The 17,321-nt window shown below is 40.1% G+C and overlaps 1 protein-coding gene across 7 annotated transcripts in view; it reads right to left on the minus strand.

Annotated features, from left to right (window-relative positions):
- Positions 1 to 17,321, minus strand: part of LOC147143861 (dynein axonemal heavy chain 11) — a 118,829-nt gene that overhangs the window by 81,910 nt on the left and 19,598 nt on the right. For all 7 annotated transcript variants that reach the window (XR_015087778.1, XR_015087779.1, XM_086037430.1 and 4 more), the window contains one exon: positions 13,795 to 14,002. Coding sequence is in view for 1 of the 7 variants with exons in the window: in XM_086037434.1 (XP_085893560.1) it covers positions 13,795 to 13,799 (5 nt within the window). In the remaining 6 variants the exon portion in view is untranslated. The remainder of the gene's footprint in view (positions 1 to 13,794; positions 14,003 to 17,321) is intronic.

Consider the following 17,321-nt stretch of genomic DNA (forward strand, 5'->3'; position numbering starts at 1 on the left):
ATTAGATTGTGTACGTGTACCTAATGAAGTCAGTCAGTGTACTGTATATGTAATACAGTAATTCAAATACTGTAATATGAAATTGTTGCTAATATTATTGGAACCTGACTGTTGTGCCCTGCGATAAGCTGGCTACCAGTTCAGGGTGTACACAACCTACCGCCCAAAGACAGCTGGGACAAGCTCCAGCACGCCCGCGATCCTTGTGGGGATAAGCGGTTTGGATAATGGATGGATGGATGGTAACTGAACCTTTGTGGAGGTCTGTTCTAGTCAAACAACATTTACAGTACATGATGATATACTGTATTGAGGGCTGTTCCTATTTCTTTATTAACAATACTTAGCTTATTTATTCTTAAATAATGTTATTTTTTACTGATTATACACCCTCAAGGGTGAAATTCAATTTACACTCTGCAGTAGAGAGATGGTGTTGGTGCCTATCGCAAGGGCACCTCAACACTAGTGAGGAAGCAGACAAGCACCTCTCAAAAATGTTTTGCCTTTTTTTTTTTTTTTTTTTATTTTTGACATGAACCACCACCCTCTGGTCCCCAAACTCAATTCCTATCAGTTAGCTACACTGAATTGGGCCTTTTTTATTTTTGTTTGTTTTACCGAATATTGGGGAGCGGGGGGTGGGGGGGGATCGGGGGGCGGGGTTAGTGAAACATCAACAACATGATCATTTTGTCATGTCAGACATGCCATAACTCAAAAGACAGATGCTCATATTTGATAAATGCACCATATCTATGAGCATGTCCTCCGTCCTTTGACCCTGTAGGGCGTTCTAATGTCTCAGATGCTGGCTCTTTCACTTTTGCGCTGAGAATAACGCAGCACACTCACACACACACACACGCACACAGGGGGAGAGATCTTGAGGGGACACACTTAATGGGATTACCCAAGCGGTCCCTAAACTCACCTCCAGGTCCCACTGTGGCAATCAGAGGCCCGAGCATCCTTAACGCATCATGAAGAGTGCTTGCGGTAGCACGCTGAGGGGGACCTCTGCTCTCTAACCTCCCAACACAAGCACAGCTCTAACTGCACTGACCTCTTCTGCTTTTATGGAGCTAAACGCACCATCAGGCAGGTCACACTGGAGAGACGCCATTAACCCGAACCTTCCTGGCCAGACCCGCCATGTTTAAATATCTCTCCTCCGGCAATCAGAGCGACATCAACACCTTGCCGCTTGACCCCGTCGCCCCGCCGCACACATTGCTTGATCCCCGATGCCGGGGTCACATCGCTAATGGATCTGTACTCGTGTGTCCAGGCCAATAAAAGCAAATGCTAATGTGTGCGCCGCTTTGATAGCGGGAAGACACGGGAACAGGGCCTACACGCATTCCTGCCTATCCACACTCCCAACGCGATTACGCCGAAATGAAGCGGAAAATGGAAGCGATTTATTAACGAGACATTAGACGCACTTTTAATAACCTTCCCATCCTGCTCAGCGGGGAGCTGCGGATTACACCACACAGGTTTCGGTGACACCAGAAAGGAAGTTCCCCGCCGGGTGTGTGAAGAGCGCGAGGAGGGACACAATGCCGAGCCTGGGGTTCTCACATCCCGCTCTGGGCCCTCACCCCAGGGGGAAGGACAATGGGTTAAAAAGGCATGAATGTCCTGCCTATCCAGGATATAATGTAGGTGGCTGCCACTGAGTCTGAATGGGCTGACGGAGCAGCGCAGGGAGAGGCACAAAGAGGCCACAATAAAAGAGATTCCTCGGGTCACTAAAGCATTGCATTCACTTTGGCCTCCGCCGCTCACACATTCACCTTTAGTCTTAACTACGGCCGCTTGCCAAACGGCACATTCGACACGGAATATGTGTGTGCGGCTGCTCTGTATTGATCATGTATGTGAAAATAAGATTTAACTGCAGTAGATAACAAAACAGAAAGAAAAAAACAACAAATATTGTCACTACAGTTGACGGTAAATTGTCATCGTCGGGGGAAATTCTGAGGTGTTGTTCTGAGCTTGTTAGATAAAGAAAGATCCGGTTCAAAAGGAAAAACGGCACTCCCCACCAAAAGTAGAGGAAGGATTAGAGGAATTCCACAGTATCAAGTGACATATGTTTGTGCAAAACTGTGAGAAATCAACGTCACGTTTTCCCCCTGCTGTGTTTTGTTTACTTCAACTAAGCATACAAAATAATGACAGAACAGCTTCAAACAAACTTCATTAATAACAATTAAACAAACCCAACTTTACAGATGACTTACTCTCTATACATCCCAAAACGACAGGCCTGCTTCCCACGCCAATATGGACCGTCAGAACTTGCATGGTGTAGCAATTGAACAGTTTTAAGTTGAACGTACGTAAATATTCCAGTCAAAATATGGTCCTATGGTTGAATAAGACTCCAGCACCGAAACCCAAAATGGAGCAAAGAAGTTTGAGAGTGTTTATCATGTTCACATAGTGTGAATTTCACAATAGCATGAATGTTAATAGAGCAATAATGACTATGACCAAAACGGTAAATTATGATACATTTGCGACATGATTTGTTGTTAAAGTTTAAACTTTTTCTTGCACATACAAGACAATTAATTATTCTAAAATCTTACTATATCATTGGTTACGTTCAGACAGAGCACTTGGGTTTCTCGTTGTGAGTAGTGGTCCATGGACCACACTTTAAGAAACACACACTCATTGAAAAACATTACAAAAAAAAGAAAGTGAAACTCTCCAAAACTTATGAGGAACATTACAAGATTACATTATTTTTACTTTTGTATAATTTTTCTAAATTACGAATAATTATCAAAAATCTCTATAACATTACACTTCTTTCATTGTATTTAATGAGAATTTTCTTTGCGGATTGCCTGGTTCTACTGTCTTCTAGTGCCACATATGGCATCCATTTTGGCTTAGTTGCCAAATATGTCTCCTAAAAGCACTACAGAGCACACTCATTGTCCAAACTGTCCCGGGATAATCAGATAATGCAATCACACAAGGGATGATTCCCACCTAGGAACATGCCTTTACAGCACCCTTAATCTAATTAAAGCAAATAAACTCATAAGCGATCAACCGGGTCACAAAACGCTGCTGCCGAGGAAGCTAATTTGCTTCCTCGCTGCGGCTACGGCTACAGATAATACTGTTTTATTGCACAAAAGGTCACCAGGGAAATTAACTTCTGGGCCAGCAAATAAAAAGAAAGGCCCAGCACTCGGAATAACAAGTACATACTGATTACATTCAATCACGCCTGTCCCAGTTGGATGGGACGCTGACCTTTCTGCTGTCTTGTCAGGAAATAAGATATGTAAACGCACCCACGCCGTAGCGTTCCTATGTTGTATTGTGGAAACAATCTAGCACGGCAGCCACTGCAGGGTGCATTGCACGAGGTATCCATTTGGCGGAAACAAGGAAAGTTTCATTTGAACAGTTGAATGGGAATTCATAGCTTTTTTTCTCAGAGTCTGAGTGCACTGAATTGGATTAAGAGCACGCCTCTGAATACACGATGAGAGAACAGAAAAGTTTCAGCAAAAGTCTAATTGTATTATTAACTACCCTCTATTAAACTGGTAAGACATTGCACTCTATTGAGATCATTTAGCGTAAATATGCAATTCAGGCACCACTAGAAAAGAAGTTCATTTTTGATATCATTTTGTAGATTTCCGATTGCTTCTTTTATTGTATACTTTCATTTTGTTCCTGGGCTGCCGGCGTTGTTAGTCACTGTCTGCCTCTCTGGCCGTGATTGATGTTTACAGGTCATAGCAATACTCTTAACTCATTAGTTAGAAAGGGAAAGATGGAAGCATTTGCTGGAGTGAGATATTGCTCAGAAACATAAGGAGCTATTTCAAGTGGCGAGAGAGAGAAACTTAGCATCAGTGTGATAATAGCCCTTGAACTATTGCATGTTTCAATCAATGGAGACACAAGTAAATAAAAAAAAATAAAAAAGCGGAAGGGGGGGGGGGGTCTGGGGGAGTTCAGCGGCATCGATCCCAGCTCACAGCAGACCTTGCCGACAATCTATGGTGTGTGCTGCTAATGCTCCCAGTCATCCACAAAATCAATGAAACTCATCCTTTCAATAGCATCCAATTATTAGCACAAAGTAAAGGTAGCCTTCCACAAGAGATTGGAAAACTTTATTGAAAAGCAACACACACCAGATAAACACTAATTGGAATGTGACTCAGGTGCCATGCTGAGAGCTCTAAACTTACAAACAGTCATCTCTTCCACATCACCCAAAATTAATCACCAACTAAATGGCATACTTAGATTATGAGAAGCATACATTAAATTGATTTATCTAATACATATGAATTTTTTTTGTTTGTGGTTGTTAACAAGTGTTCTTTCAAACAAATGCTCACTGGTTACATCCAACAATTGAATGCAACATGATATGTAACATTTGTTATTTAACATGAGTGTTATATTCGCTTATCACCAAAAAGTAAACCACTAATCGACGTGCAAGGGATTTTTTTTTCCTATAGCTGATGTGTATTCTTATTTTGAACCCTATGTCACTTATATTTATATGTTTTAGAAATTTACATTAATTTGTTGGTAGCAGTGTACTTCCAAACAGATTAGGATTTCATTGTTGCATAGTATTATTCTTATGCTCCGTAGTTCATTGTACAAGACAATAAAAAAAGTAAAAGATAAAACGATGAACTTTTAAAACTTTGTAAACTGCAACAAAAGTGTAACAAAACTATGATTTATTTTTGGCATGTTAATTATTTAAAAATAAATCTTCAGGAAATAATCAGAGCATGAATTGAATAATGTAATCATTCTATATTACATTAATTTGTTGTGCTCTCTCTCGAGCATTAGCTCTTTAGTTGGACGTTTGCCTTTTTTTCTATTCAGTAAGCTTTTACATGAAATGTGAGGATACCCCATGTGCCGCCTCCACCTGCCCCCATGTAATAACCATTAATATCCAATCATAGTTTGTGTTAATTAAAAAGCGTAATTGCCATTAAATGTAATGATGTTAGATCTCATGTTCATGTGTTGCGACCCCGCCCACCGCCGGCTCGTTATTCTGACTTGCTGGATTTAATCAGATGGCAAAGGAATTCTCGTCTCTAATTATCTGCTCTGCTTCATCATTTAATCTTTCAAGAACAGCTCCTCAAGTGTGCTGCGGCCGACACATGATGAAACGCCGTCATATAGTGTTCTGCCAATACAATTATTCATTTGCATAGTTTAGTGTTTTCTCCTCAGGCTTTGTTGTTTTTCTACCTTAACCTTCTACCTAGAAGGTTATGTTAACATACTTTATGAGAATGTATAATGAAAGAAGATGTAATTGTTATGATATATAAATGTTAATGAAAATTATTGTAAAGTGAGGTCAGAGTCAAGCCATACTAGTGTAAAAGCGTTGACCCATATTCATACTTAAAGTATGCAAATAAAAAGACTCAACATCTTCTAAAACAGCTCCCTGCAGCATTGTAATTGGCTGTGTGCTCCAAAAGAATTCCAAAGCAGCTGTTGTGAAAAAGTAAGCTAAATGGGACACTTCCTGTGTGGGAGGACCACAAATATTACTGCACTAATTTATGTGTCCTCTCCAAATGTCGTAAATCTGCTGCATTCTACAGCTCATCAACACGCCTGCTGTTGTTATAAAAAAAACACTAGCGGATACGATACTTATGGTGATGTCACCATTCAGTAAAAGAATAATAACTAGAAAACCAAGTGCTACCTCCGCCAAGGTTGAACCGGGGTGAATTCCCAGCAGTGGCGGAGCCATGGGTGGGCCTGGGTGTGCACAGGCCCAACCAGATTGACACACCCAGTGAGATTCATGAAATATATACTTTTAAGCTATTTTTTTTACATGCATTTTTTTATTTCTTTTTGCTATTTGGGCTTATTGGAACCTAATTAGAAGAAAAACTAAGAATCCTCGTTTTTTGTATTGTATTGTACTGTATTTTGTATACTGTATTTTGACTGTAGTATGTAATACTCTTCTGAGACCACAAGATGGCAGTGTAAGTGCCCACATATGTGTCCAAAACACCCACAGTTCCACAGTGCACACGTTTGTGGACACAAGAGCTAGAAAGTGCTGTCCACGTATGTGGCCTTATGAGGTTAAATTATTTTTGAATTTGTGTTTCCTTGGGTGTGTGTTTTTTATTTTATTTTATTGAATATTAAGAATGGCATAATTGTGGATGTCGAAGGAAGATCTGAACTTCATATTATTCAGTTTGTCATTTTATTTTAATATACGATGTATCGGGACTGGAGGATTGTGCTCAGTGAGAGAAATATTCAGGCCCACCCTGATTTTTCCAGGCCCACCCATTAGCCATGTTCTGGCTCTGCCCTTGATTCCCAGGGCGTTGTATTTGTTTTTATTTGGCGGACAACATTGGTTTTTCAAATGGCAACGTATGCACTGACAAGATCGAGGCGGTAGATGGATATAAATTGCATGGTTGGGAAGCCACACGCACAAACAAAAAGGACAGCACTCACTATAATAAACAACATGCCTAACTCACAAATATTGATAAATGGTGGATAATGAGGGGGGTGCTCTATTTTTGAGGTAGAACTAACACTTGTTACACTATTTATGACTCAAACAGCAAAACGACTAAATTCATTTTACAAAAACAAAGAAAATTCATGCTTGTTGTTGCTTGACTGTTAGTTAGCATGCAGGCTAATTTCTGATTCATTGGGGATGAGAGTAAGATTTTAGACAGGATTGTATCGTTTATATTCTGAAGTGGTGGACAACTGTTCTATCTTGACTCAAACAGCAAAAAGAGATAATTTATTAATTTGTTACGTGCTGTACTTGTGTATGCTTCTTTGGACATTAGTTACCAGGCCACTTTTCTGGTTTAATGAGAATAATAAGACACAATAGTTACAGTAGATAGAATTTTGAAGTTATGGATTTTGGAGCATTGGGGGAATCGTTCCATTGTGATACAAATGGCAAATAGTGGAAATACTCGAAAAGTCAGTCTGTTGAGTCCACTGGAATCAAAGACGCAGTCATTAAAATGAAAAAAATATATATTTTGTTTAAAATCATGAACACCTACTAAGATGGAGTGCACCTAAATGTAACAGGTGCTTCCTCAGCACATGCTGTCACTTCACAAACTGTTCACAAACTAACAATCAAACTGAGATCAAAACAATACTTCTCGTCCTTACTCTGTTTAAAATGACCTGGAGTTGAGGGAAAATAAAGGCGCCCCATTTGGTTGGAATGCATGGTGTGCACTTGCATATCATGAACAGAGGTCTATATTCACATGCATCTCATATCAAGGGTGGGCGGGCGATGGCTTCTGTCACCGCATTGTGGTGTCAAGTGCTGGTAGAACATTCTAGAAGCAAGGAGGGGTAGAAAATCTGATTAAACAATTAGTGTCAATTAGCCCCGACCAAATCATTCCACAAACAATTGGTCTCTAGTGCCCAGCTTAATTACAGGCGACTTTCAGCTCCTTATCATGAGCCATGTCGCCCGTGATTCATGTCGGACTCACGTCTGTCCCTCAAGCACCATCAATTATCCACTGCCAGTAAACAAATCCGCCGAGTACAAAAAAAAAAAGACAGCTGCAGGTCCTGGGCCTGATGCCTGATTAGCATAGGCCTATATGTATGCTTGTCAACTACAAATGATCATGCACTGATACACTGATGAAAAGCATGGCAGCATGGTTTCAATCACATGTACAGTGGACCCCCCCCACCACCCACCCTCACACACACTCTATTCTTGGGGCATAGGTATAAAACCTGACTGCAAATACGCTAACTTCTCGAGAATAACAAATAATATTTTACATCCCCCCCCAAAAAAATTCCAAAATTGAGGGGAGTTCATAGGTTCATAAATTGCATGGACATTAATCAGTAGCTAGGGCTTACATAAACAGTATATATTTTATATATATATATATATATATATATATATATATATATTACAATTATTCCTAATATTGTTTTTAATGTGGTGCATTTGACACGATTTCCCCACCGAACTAAGGACCGATTAGTATAATCCAGACACGCTTCTATAATTTACTTCCGTGTTTGTCCTCAGAGAGCTTTGAGTAATTTTGAGAAGTATGTTCAGTAAAGTGTTCTGTGATATTCTGTACCACTGAGTCTACCACTTCCTTTCATATAGCCATTGTTACAACACTCGGTCATCTTCAGAGGTAATCTATGCAAATCCGGGACCTTTTTTCTCCTCCAAATAATATGTAATAATTCAAATTTTAAATGTCCGAGCATGGATATCAGCAAATCAGGGGACCGTATAATACTTGGGTACAGAAAAAAAATTCTTTTGAACGCTGATTTTGAATGGTGCATATAATATTTGAGTGTGTGTTTTTCTTGAGAAATTACGGTAAATGATTATGATTGCCGATATTAATACTTAGATTACACCATTAATATATCACAATGATTTCAAAACACTTAAATGGCAATACAAATGCTTACAAATATCTCCAAATATGGCTGTACTCTTAAAAATACCATACAGCAAACAGTTTACAGCTACAGCTAAGCATGCACATACAGAATGTACAGTACCTGTAGGTATATATATATGTCAACAATTCTGATAATGATGATAATAAAATGACATAGTGGTGCTTTCAGGTGTAAAACAATGAAAAACAACAGAAAAGCACAGGAGTTAGATCGATGGTGCCAAGTGTGTAAGTGGAAAAAAGTCTGCTGCTTCATAGGCCATTGGCTCCAACCAACATAGGAGTTAGCGCTCCCAAGTTTACTGACCCAAAACCACTGGATTCATCGAGCGACAACACAAACTGGCATACTGTAGATGGGATTGGCAATGTTCCACTGAGCTGTTGTAACGGATTCCACTGGATTTGATGCAGCCGCTCTGAAAACAGTTGGGTTCAAAATAACACAATTTTGGGTCAAAAATGGACCGATACACAAATTGGGTCAATTTGGCCCACTTTCTTACATTGTTTTGTACGAAACAGACCATTTGGGGTTTGTTTTTCACAAAACTACCAATTTTTGGAGTTGTTTTCTGCAAAAACAACCAAGAAAGTTGGGACAAATTGACCAAAGTTGTGGATCGGTCCATTTTTGAAAATTGTGTTATTTTTAACCCAACTGTTTTTAAAGTGAGTGTTTAGTCCTAGTTTGGCAAAGCTATCGTGAGCACAAGGAGCCGAACCAGACATGGGCATCACAATCTTCTATCCACTTCCGTTGACTGTCAATCATAAATGTAACACTGCTGTTGTTAGCTTTGTGATTGGATGAGCGTGTCAGGGGAAAGGAGCGGAGCGAGTGTGCATGTGCCTAAGTGGAACTTCCGCCTACACACACAACTGCCTTCTGCCTTCCACAAGTTTGGTTGAGCGGGCAACTTGTTTGATTTTTTTAAAATGTATACCGGCAATAGTTACCGCTTACCGTCTCAATAAAAGAGACGCAACAACACGACAAATATGGATCACATTTTTGATAGTATTTTGTTATGATAACAAAATTAACATTTGTGGACTTTTGCCTTGTTACAGAAAATCAGATAGGTGAGGGTTTTTTTCAAATAATGGAGGATAGGCTCCTAAAAAAAAATCAGCGAAAAGGTGAATGCACAACTGCTGAACCGCAAATATTTGTGGATCCACTGCACTCCACTTTGCGGACATAGCCTTATTTTTATACAAACATATGCATTTAAAAATAACAAGACAATTTTTGGGGGGGAAGCCAAATTGTGCAAACAAAAGAGAGTGTGAGGTCATAGTGCTTCATCTCATAAGCACACAACAAACACTCACAGTGTACACAGTGCACAGAACGTGTGAAGGGGAGCGACAGCAGGCCGGGTGACATGTTAAATTACCCCCGTGATGTATAGCTTAATGAAGCCCTTGTGTTGATCACGCTCCACATTAATCAACAGCCATGAACAGATTCCCTTATTTTCTCAATGCTGCCTTGATAAACTGCAATTTCATTTAACCTTGGACAGCAACTTTAATAGCTTCCACAGGACAACTGTCAATACTTGCCTGGGTATACAGTGATTAAATTGCACGGCAAGGAGTGTGTCACGGCTTCGCCTCGCCGTGCTCATCCCGGATTGTACGCCATCCAATGCAGCCCCACCCAGCGCCCACCCACCCCCCATCCACTGCCTCCTCATTACTTTAAATCTCAATTTGTACTTTTACACTTGCGATTTGTTTCTATTTAAAACAATATTCCTCAAAATATTGAATTATTTTTGTGTTGTGATTATTGTGTTTTATGGTCCATCCTGTATTGTATTGGAACCTGTTGCTAACCTTTACAGTATAAGCAGTTTACTATTAGTGACCTGGCAAGTCGATTTTGCTCATTTTATAACAAACTGCTGGTGCTCATTAGCTTGAGCTTTTTTAATTATGTCGCTTTTCTTGAAATACATCCATATCATTTCCTAAAACAACAGTGGAGCCTCAAAGGGTTAGTTGTTGACCTTTTTGACAACCTGTCTGCCATGAGCGGAGGAGACGGGCTAAAAGTAGACAGTGACAGGCAGCAACATGAGCCCTGTTATAATGATTTTGTGCGACATCCTCCACCCTTGTCAATTTAGCATAAATTATCAGCCATGAAAGGCCTACTGGCTGATTAAAAGCAATTGTCTGGGTGACGAAGGACAAGGCAACCTCTTTATTATATGATAAACTAAGTTAATGGAAGCAGACAATCTCTCCTCAGGGAAATCGGACTGACTCTTAATTAAAGCATTGTTTTCTCTGCTGAGTAGAAGGAGATCCATACTCATCGAACATTGCACCTGAGTAGAGCTTAAAGTAATATTCATTAGTTCCTCTTGTGTAGGTTTATAACAACATAGTCAAGGACCACAGAAAATGACAGACCGCAACATTAGTTATACCTGCACCATTACCCGTTAAATGAGAAGCAATACAAGTGAAGGTGCAAAAAAACAAGGGATAAAACCGCCACCCAAAAAGTTACACACAATGTCTCAAACATTTGTATTTATTGATAAGAAAATGCGTTGAAATATTAGTATTATTAGACAGAGATATCTGATTGGTGTAATTTGCTGAAATGCACTCAGTGGCCACAACATTTAGCGTAGGTATAAATGCATACTCTAATGATAACCAATACAAGAGCTGAATCAAAAAGTCAACCTTTACAAAAGGTAATAATAATCAGGTTTAATCAAAAGGCGTAATTAAAAATATGTTTATTGTTGTGATGGTATTGTATTATATATCATAGTGACAGTTCTCTCAAAATAAAATTATATATTACAGATATCTCTCATTGTAATGCAGTGTACCGCTACAAACTACAACCACACCGTATTAATAAACATATTGCTGAATGAATTCCTCTCCGCCACTGTCGATCAAAACCGAGCATTATTATTATTTAGTTTAGTTATTATTTAGTAGCCGAGTGTATCATGAAGTGGCCGTTAAGCTTTCAAAAACATGTACTGTCATCGCGTCGGCGTCGAGTATTTGCTTATCACTACACAGCCGTGCATAACACTTGGTGATCCAGCCCCTCCCCCCTTTGGTGTGTGTATTTTGTTATCACAACCAGTGTTCAAAAGATTCCAAGGAGATGTGTTTTTGTGTAGAACTGCGTTACATCATTCTACGGCAGAGAAATTCAGTATTAGAAACAACTCTCAGTTTTCAGCGTAGTCCTGCAAAACTACCACGATAATGAACCTCTCCGACATTGGCAATCAAAACTGCAGTATAAATATGTTGAAGTACATTTTCACAGCTTGATGAACACCAAATAGCATCAACACATACCGCCATCAAGTTGCCATATTTGTTTATCACTCAACACCCAAGCATGACACTTGGTAATTCCCCCTTTTCTGTTTGTTTTGTTATCACATCCACAGTTGAAAAGATTCCAAGGAGATGTGTGTTTGTGTGCAAGCTTCAGCTGGCCTCAGCAAACACAACCAGTTTGTCTTCCTCTCGTGCCTGCTCGGATGACATAACAGAAAAGCAAACATTTCTCTGTCTTGCGCCTCTCGTGGGCGACCCCCACCCGCCGACCCGCTAACCCATCCGGCCGCACTTGAGAAGTGACAGGCGTACACCCAGCGCTTCCATTCTTAACCCGCACAGCGAGAAAGAATGCCTGCAAGCAGGACAATTAGTGAAACTTGAAGAGCCCATGCTAATCCTAAGTACCTCACTTTGTACGACCGCCTCGGCCGCCTGTCTCGTTCAGACGGCTGCTGACAAAGTGCAACGTTGGCCTCAGTCAAAGTCAATAAGACGAGATGCAGCAGGCACGGCAGGCAGCGCAGTTATCTCGGTTTATGATAAACAAACACCGCAATCTATCACGGGAATGCAGATCATAACATCCAACAGGCACACATAAATTATTCCACACATTTAATTTTGTTAATAGAGGTAGAATCATTTGTAACACCGAGGCAGCGCCGCGGTCTTACATGAGCTATAGAACAAAGTCTTGGCTGCCGTCTTTGATTGACAGGAGCCGGGATGGATCATTAGCGGCCTATCTCGACGCAGTTGTGTGACAAGAGCCGTCACGCCTCAATTCTAAACATGTTCGCTATTAACATGCAATTATGAGAGACAGATTATGCCCGTCTAGTGGACCAGGTAGAGATTTGCATGCCAACCAAAAATATAACAACTGATAATAAAGAAAATTAGCTTGAACCAAACACGATGTTTGCCATTAAAACATTCAATGGGCTCAAAAAATTTTTTATTGCGTAGCTTTATGAGACCATATTAAATATATAAAATGGATTTGAAGTAGAGCGGAGGCACTTCTCTCTAATTCAATCTTTGTTTGTTAGGGCAGATCGTACTACAGATGAGAAGAAAAGTGTTTTGGCAGCTCTCATTCATCCGTGCAGGAGAAACCAGAAGCTCCCGCCTTGCCGCACAAAGCCGGGAACAGCTGGCTGATCGATACTCGACAAAAGGCTGAGAGGTTAGAGCCGTCAAAAGACTGTTAACTAGCCATTTTATTTGTCAGACATTTATATCATTGTTTATGGTTCACCGCACCCCTTTCACTTTGGGCCAGGAGGCACACCTGTGCTTGGAACATGGTCAAGGCCTCATGACACGCTCACCTCGTTTAGGGGGTAGAATGGATGGAGAACAATTTAGATACAGTTACTGTTGGAGGAGATATACAAGTAAACTACCTGTACTGTAGACTGAAATAAAAATATGGGTTTCTTTCGATAATTGATTGAAAATCTACCATGACATGTTGATTTAGAGTATTGTATTACACGAAAATAGACAAGTTAGATCCGTTTTTTTTGTTGTTGTTGTTGTTGTACAAACACACGGAGAACTATTTTTTTTACCATTTTCAATCATTTTTAGTACCGGTAAATGATTTATAAAATGTGCCTATGAAAGCATGTTGATTATGATTGGGAGTATAACAAAGACAATTACACTTACTGAACCACTACAACTAGATTATATTATAATGTACAGTTCCAATGTTTCTGGAAGATAGAATGAAAGTAATCAAAAAATAGTGTTGGAAAAGTCATTAAAAACTGGGACGTTTTTTTGTTTTTTTTCCTAACAATGACAGACCAGTCTGTGCAAGATGGAATTTCACCTTCATTTGCATTCACACATATAGTTTTCTCATGCATGTGTGTTTGTTTGCATGTTGTTGTCTCACCTCATGGTCGTGGTGAGGAGCACAAGGCTTTGGCTCGCACAAGCTGGCAGAGGAGGAGACCCTCTCTGGGGCTCACCCAGGCGGAGAGGGCCTTCCTGCACATCCTTTGTCACACCATTTGGGGCCCTTGTGTCTGAGCATGCCTTTTTTCTGGACCCCCTTGGCAGCTCCGTGTGCACATGGACATCTGCTCTTCACAGCAAACCTCCTGGTAGAGAAGCAAAATACCAAACAACAGAGCATATTCTTTGAGATTACATCGATAGATTCATTGATTCAGTCAGTCAGTCGTTTATGTATACCAGGGGTGGCAAACCTTGACATTGCATTACAACATTTTTTGATCTGCTCTTGCACCCCATACAAAAATATTATCCCAGGTGAACTTGCACTTAATTATTGATTCAAAATATTTGGAAAAGTCACTTGAAAACATTTTGATGGTTTGTCCACTCACGTCGTGAGGACGGGTAATTTCTGCAATCAGCAACGAGTGCTGTGACATTACAGACTACATTTATGTGTGCAAATTATTATGGGTACTGACACAGCTCGGTCTCACTTTCTCAGACTTCTCTGTGAGGTCCCAGTTTACACAAATTGGGTTAAATCAGATCTTTGGCCAAAAATCAGATCTTTGGCCAAATTGTGTCTGCCTCCAAAGGCAACGTGGTGACAATGCTTTCAGCTTGAATTGCTGTGAATTTTTCAACAAGTGTTGGCTGCACTCATTGTTGTAGACATGCAGACATGGACTAACTTAAGGTCGAGTGGTGCAATGGATAGTTTTTCAACTGATTAATTGCAAGAATTCATTTTTTTTGTGCATGTAAACGTATAAGTCAGTAGATGGCAGGTAATGTCTATTTTGTGAAGCCACACACAAACACAAAAGCCAATGATCTCTGTCCTGGAGCAAGACGAATTAATGGCATTAAAACAACAGAATCGTACATAAACAAAAGCGCAAAATGCAAAACCACATAACATGGAGTACAAAGTTTTTGAAATTGGGATGGAGATTACACTGCCACTATAATTTGAACGACAAAATGAGAAATAATCGCCGGATGTGTTTATTTACTCAACAGTATATGTGGAGTGACCTTTATTTGTAACATTTTTTAATCAAGTTTAAACAATACTGTATTACCGGAATAGTACTATGTCAAGTGGGAAAAAAAGCAAGAACAACCAAAGAAGGCTAAGCAGAACAAATAAGTCGCATGGCCACACAACATTGTGGAACAATCACATCATAGTGTAGAATGCTAGTTCTCGCTATCACCACTTAAACAAAGGACATCCTTAATTCAATGCAGGAACTGGTTGCCACATTTTGATTCCTCACAGCAGGTTTCTACACTTGGTGCTGCTGTTTTGGTTAGTATCAGAATTCAGATATAGGCTTAGCAGACTTTTGTTTTTTAACACAAAAAGTATAGATGCCTTTGAAGGAAATGAATGCATTTTCCTCTCGTGGCTGAAGGCTGAAGACTAATTGGGGCATCGAAAGTAAGAGCAGTGTTTCCTGACCTTCATTGAGCAAAGGCACCCGTTTTACAAAAACCTCACAAAATTTATGACTACTGAAATAATGATAATCTCATCTCAATTCACTCTGATTGAGGTACTCAGCGTGAAATTTGGGCCTGTTTACTTAAACGGTTATGTTTGCAGGAAGCCATGATTTATTCTGTGGTATGAATGGCAGCAGATTTTTTTTTTTTTACCTTCTGCCATCTAATGATGGTTTGTCACTATACGTCGCTGACATAGATAGATGAACAAAAACATATTTGTAATTACTCAATGACCCTTTTTGGACTAATTAAGTGAAATTGGATCATTTCCCGCAGCCACCCTGATGACCTCACGAAGCACCGGGGTGCCACAGCACCTTAGTTGGGAATTGCTGGATGGCCAGTATTTCTTCATGCAGCATTTTTAACTTCCTCTGACAAAAGTGGAAAAATCATTGAGCCCCGTATTCATGGTCACGTTATAACTAGGCTGGATCTGTTCTGGTTCATGGAGAAAGATGCAAGACTGTAGAACAGACAGAGAAGATTCTACTCCATGAAAGTGGGAAAATACGTTGCAAAAATAGAAACTCAATTGAGTTCCGACGGAGATTCATTCCTTTGCCAGCGACGTAAAACAAATTTGTACCTAAATTGGAACGCACTGTAGCCTGTCACTTACCTACACTAACGCAGCATAAAAGTCGTAATTGCATTAAGTATTTATATGGAAAACACTTAAGCGTAGGCCATGAAATATAAAATTATCAAATGAAAAACATTAACTATGGCTGTGTCATTAACAATCTATATAATTGTTGAGCTCTTCATAAAGTGAGGATCTGCATTGTTTCCTTGCATTGGTATCCAGATTTGCATCAACCTATGATACGGTTAACTCTCAAAATACTAATAAACTGCTAACTTAATCAGCACGTTATTCTTCTATTCAAAAATAAACTTGTAACTAGCAGAAAAGTAGACTATTTAGAATTTGATAGTCTGACATGACCCCAGGTATTCCTTTTTCCCTTTCCTCCACAAGCCACTTTGAAGGCAAAGCTTCTCATCAAAGTGTAGTGTCTGCAGCCTCGGCTCCAGTTGTTTTGTGCGTGCAGCGATTGTGCCGCACGCAATATTGCGTCCACTTTGTTCGTGCTCAGCGGCCCAGAATAAGTCGCTCATTATGGCGGCCAAGGGGACAGGTTTAGAGTTTGATGTCATGGCGGTAATATAGCCCCAAAGAAAGCCTTCAATGGGGACATCTGTTCAGGGCGGCTTACAGTTACAGCCATTGCAGCAACCTGTGCACCAGCTGAACACAAACACAACCGGACACTGAAGATGCGAATTAGACAATCTTATTTTTTATTTCAATGCATTACTTGTCCTCTGGAGCTGAGCACAGAAGCAACATACTGGCTGTCACGCTGACCTTTGACCTGGGCCTTGCTGCAATGATCACTTGCTAATTTGTCACCAAGGGCCCAGCATGCACCCGCACACTCCCCCTCTACACACCCCCATGCACCACAGCCGCTTGTGCTAAACTCACTCTTGCACATATAATGGATTTTTAAAAAACGGAATCACCGCCAATTATATATAATTATACACATGTTTATTTATCATTACATACTACCTCTCTCTTCTTTTTTTTTTTACAGGGAATCAATTTTGCATATTATAATAGAGGGGGTTGGCGGACTGTCTCCCAAGTTAGAGCTAAGGGAATTACAAGTGTATCATTTATGTGCACGGTGCACAGTCACACTGCCCCATACAGCCTGCATCGGGTTGTGCCGTGCTTAAAGACGACATTGGTCGGTGCACAACGGAGCTGAGGAGGACGGTATGTAGCTTTTAGTTATTTAATTTTTTGGGTCATTATTGTCACATGTTGTATTCCCAGCCCAAATCGTTTCGTTTGTTTTGTTGCGTCTATCGCCGTCCGGTGTTTTTTTTTTTTTTTTTACGCAGGAAACAACGAACGAAATCCATTAT

This window comes from Filicampus tigris, chromosome 8 (genome assembly GCF_054856515.1).
Source record: "Filicampus tigris isolate MCC_2025a chromosome 8, RoL_Ftig_1.0, whole genome shotgun sequence".
Classification (NCBI taxonomy): domain Eukaryota; kingdom Metazoa; phylum Chordata; class Actinopteri; order Syngnathiformes; family Syngnathidae; genus Filicampus; species Filicampus tigris.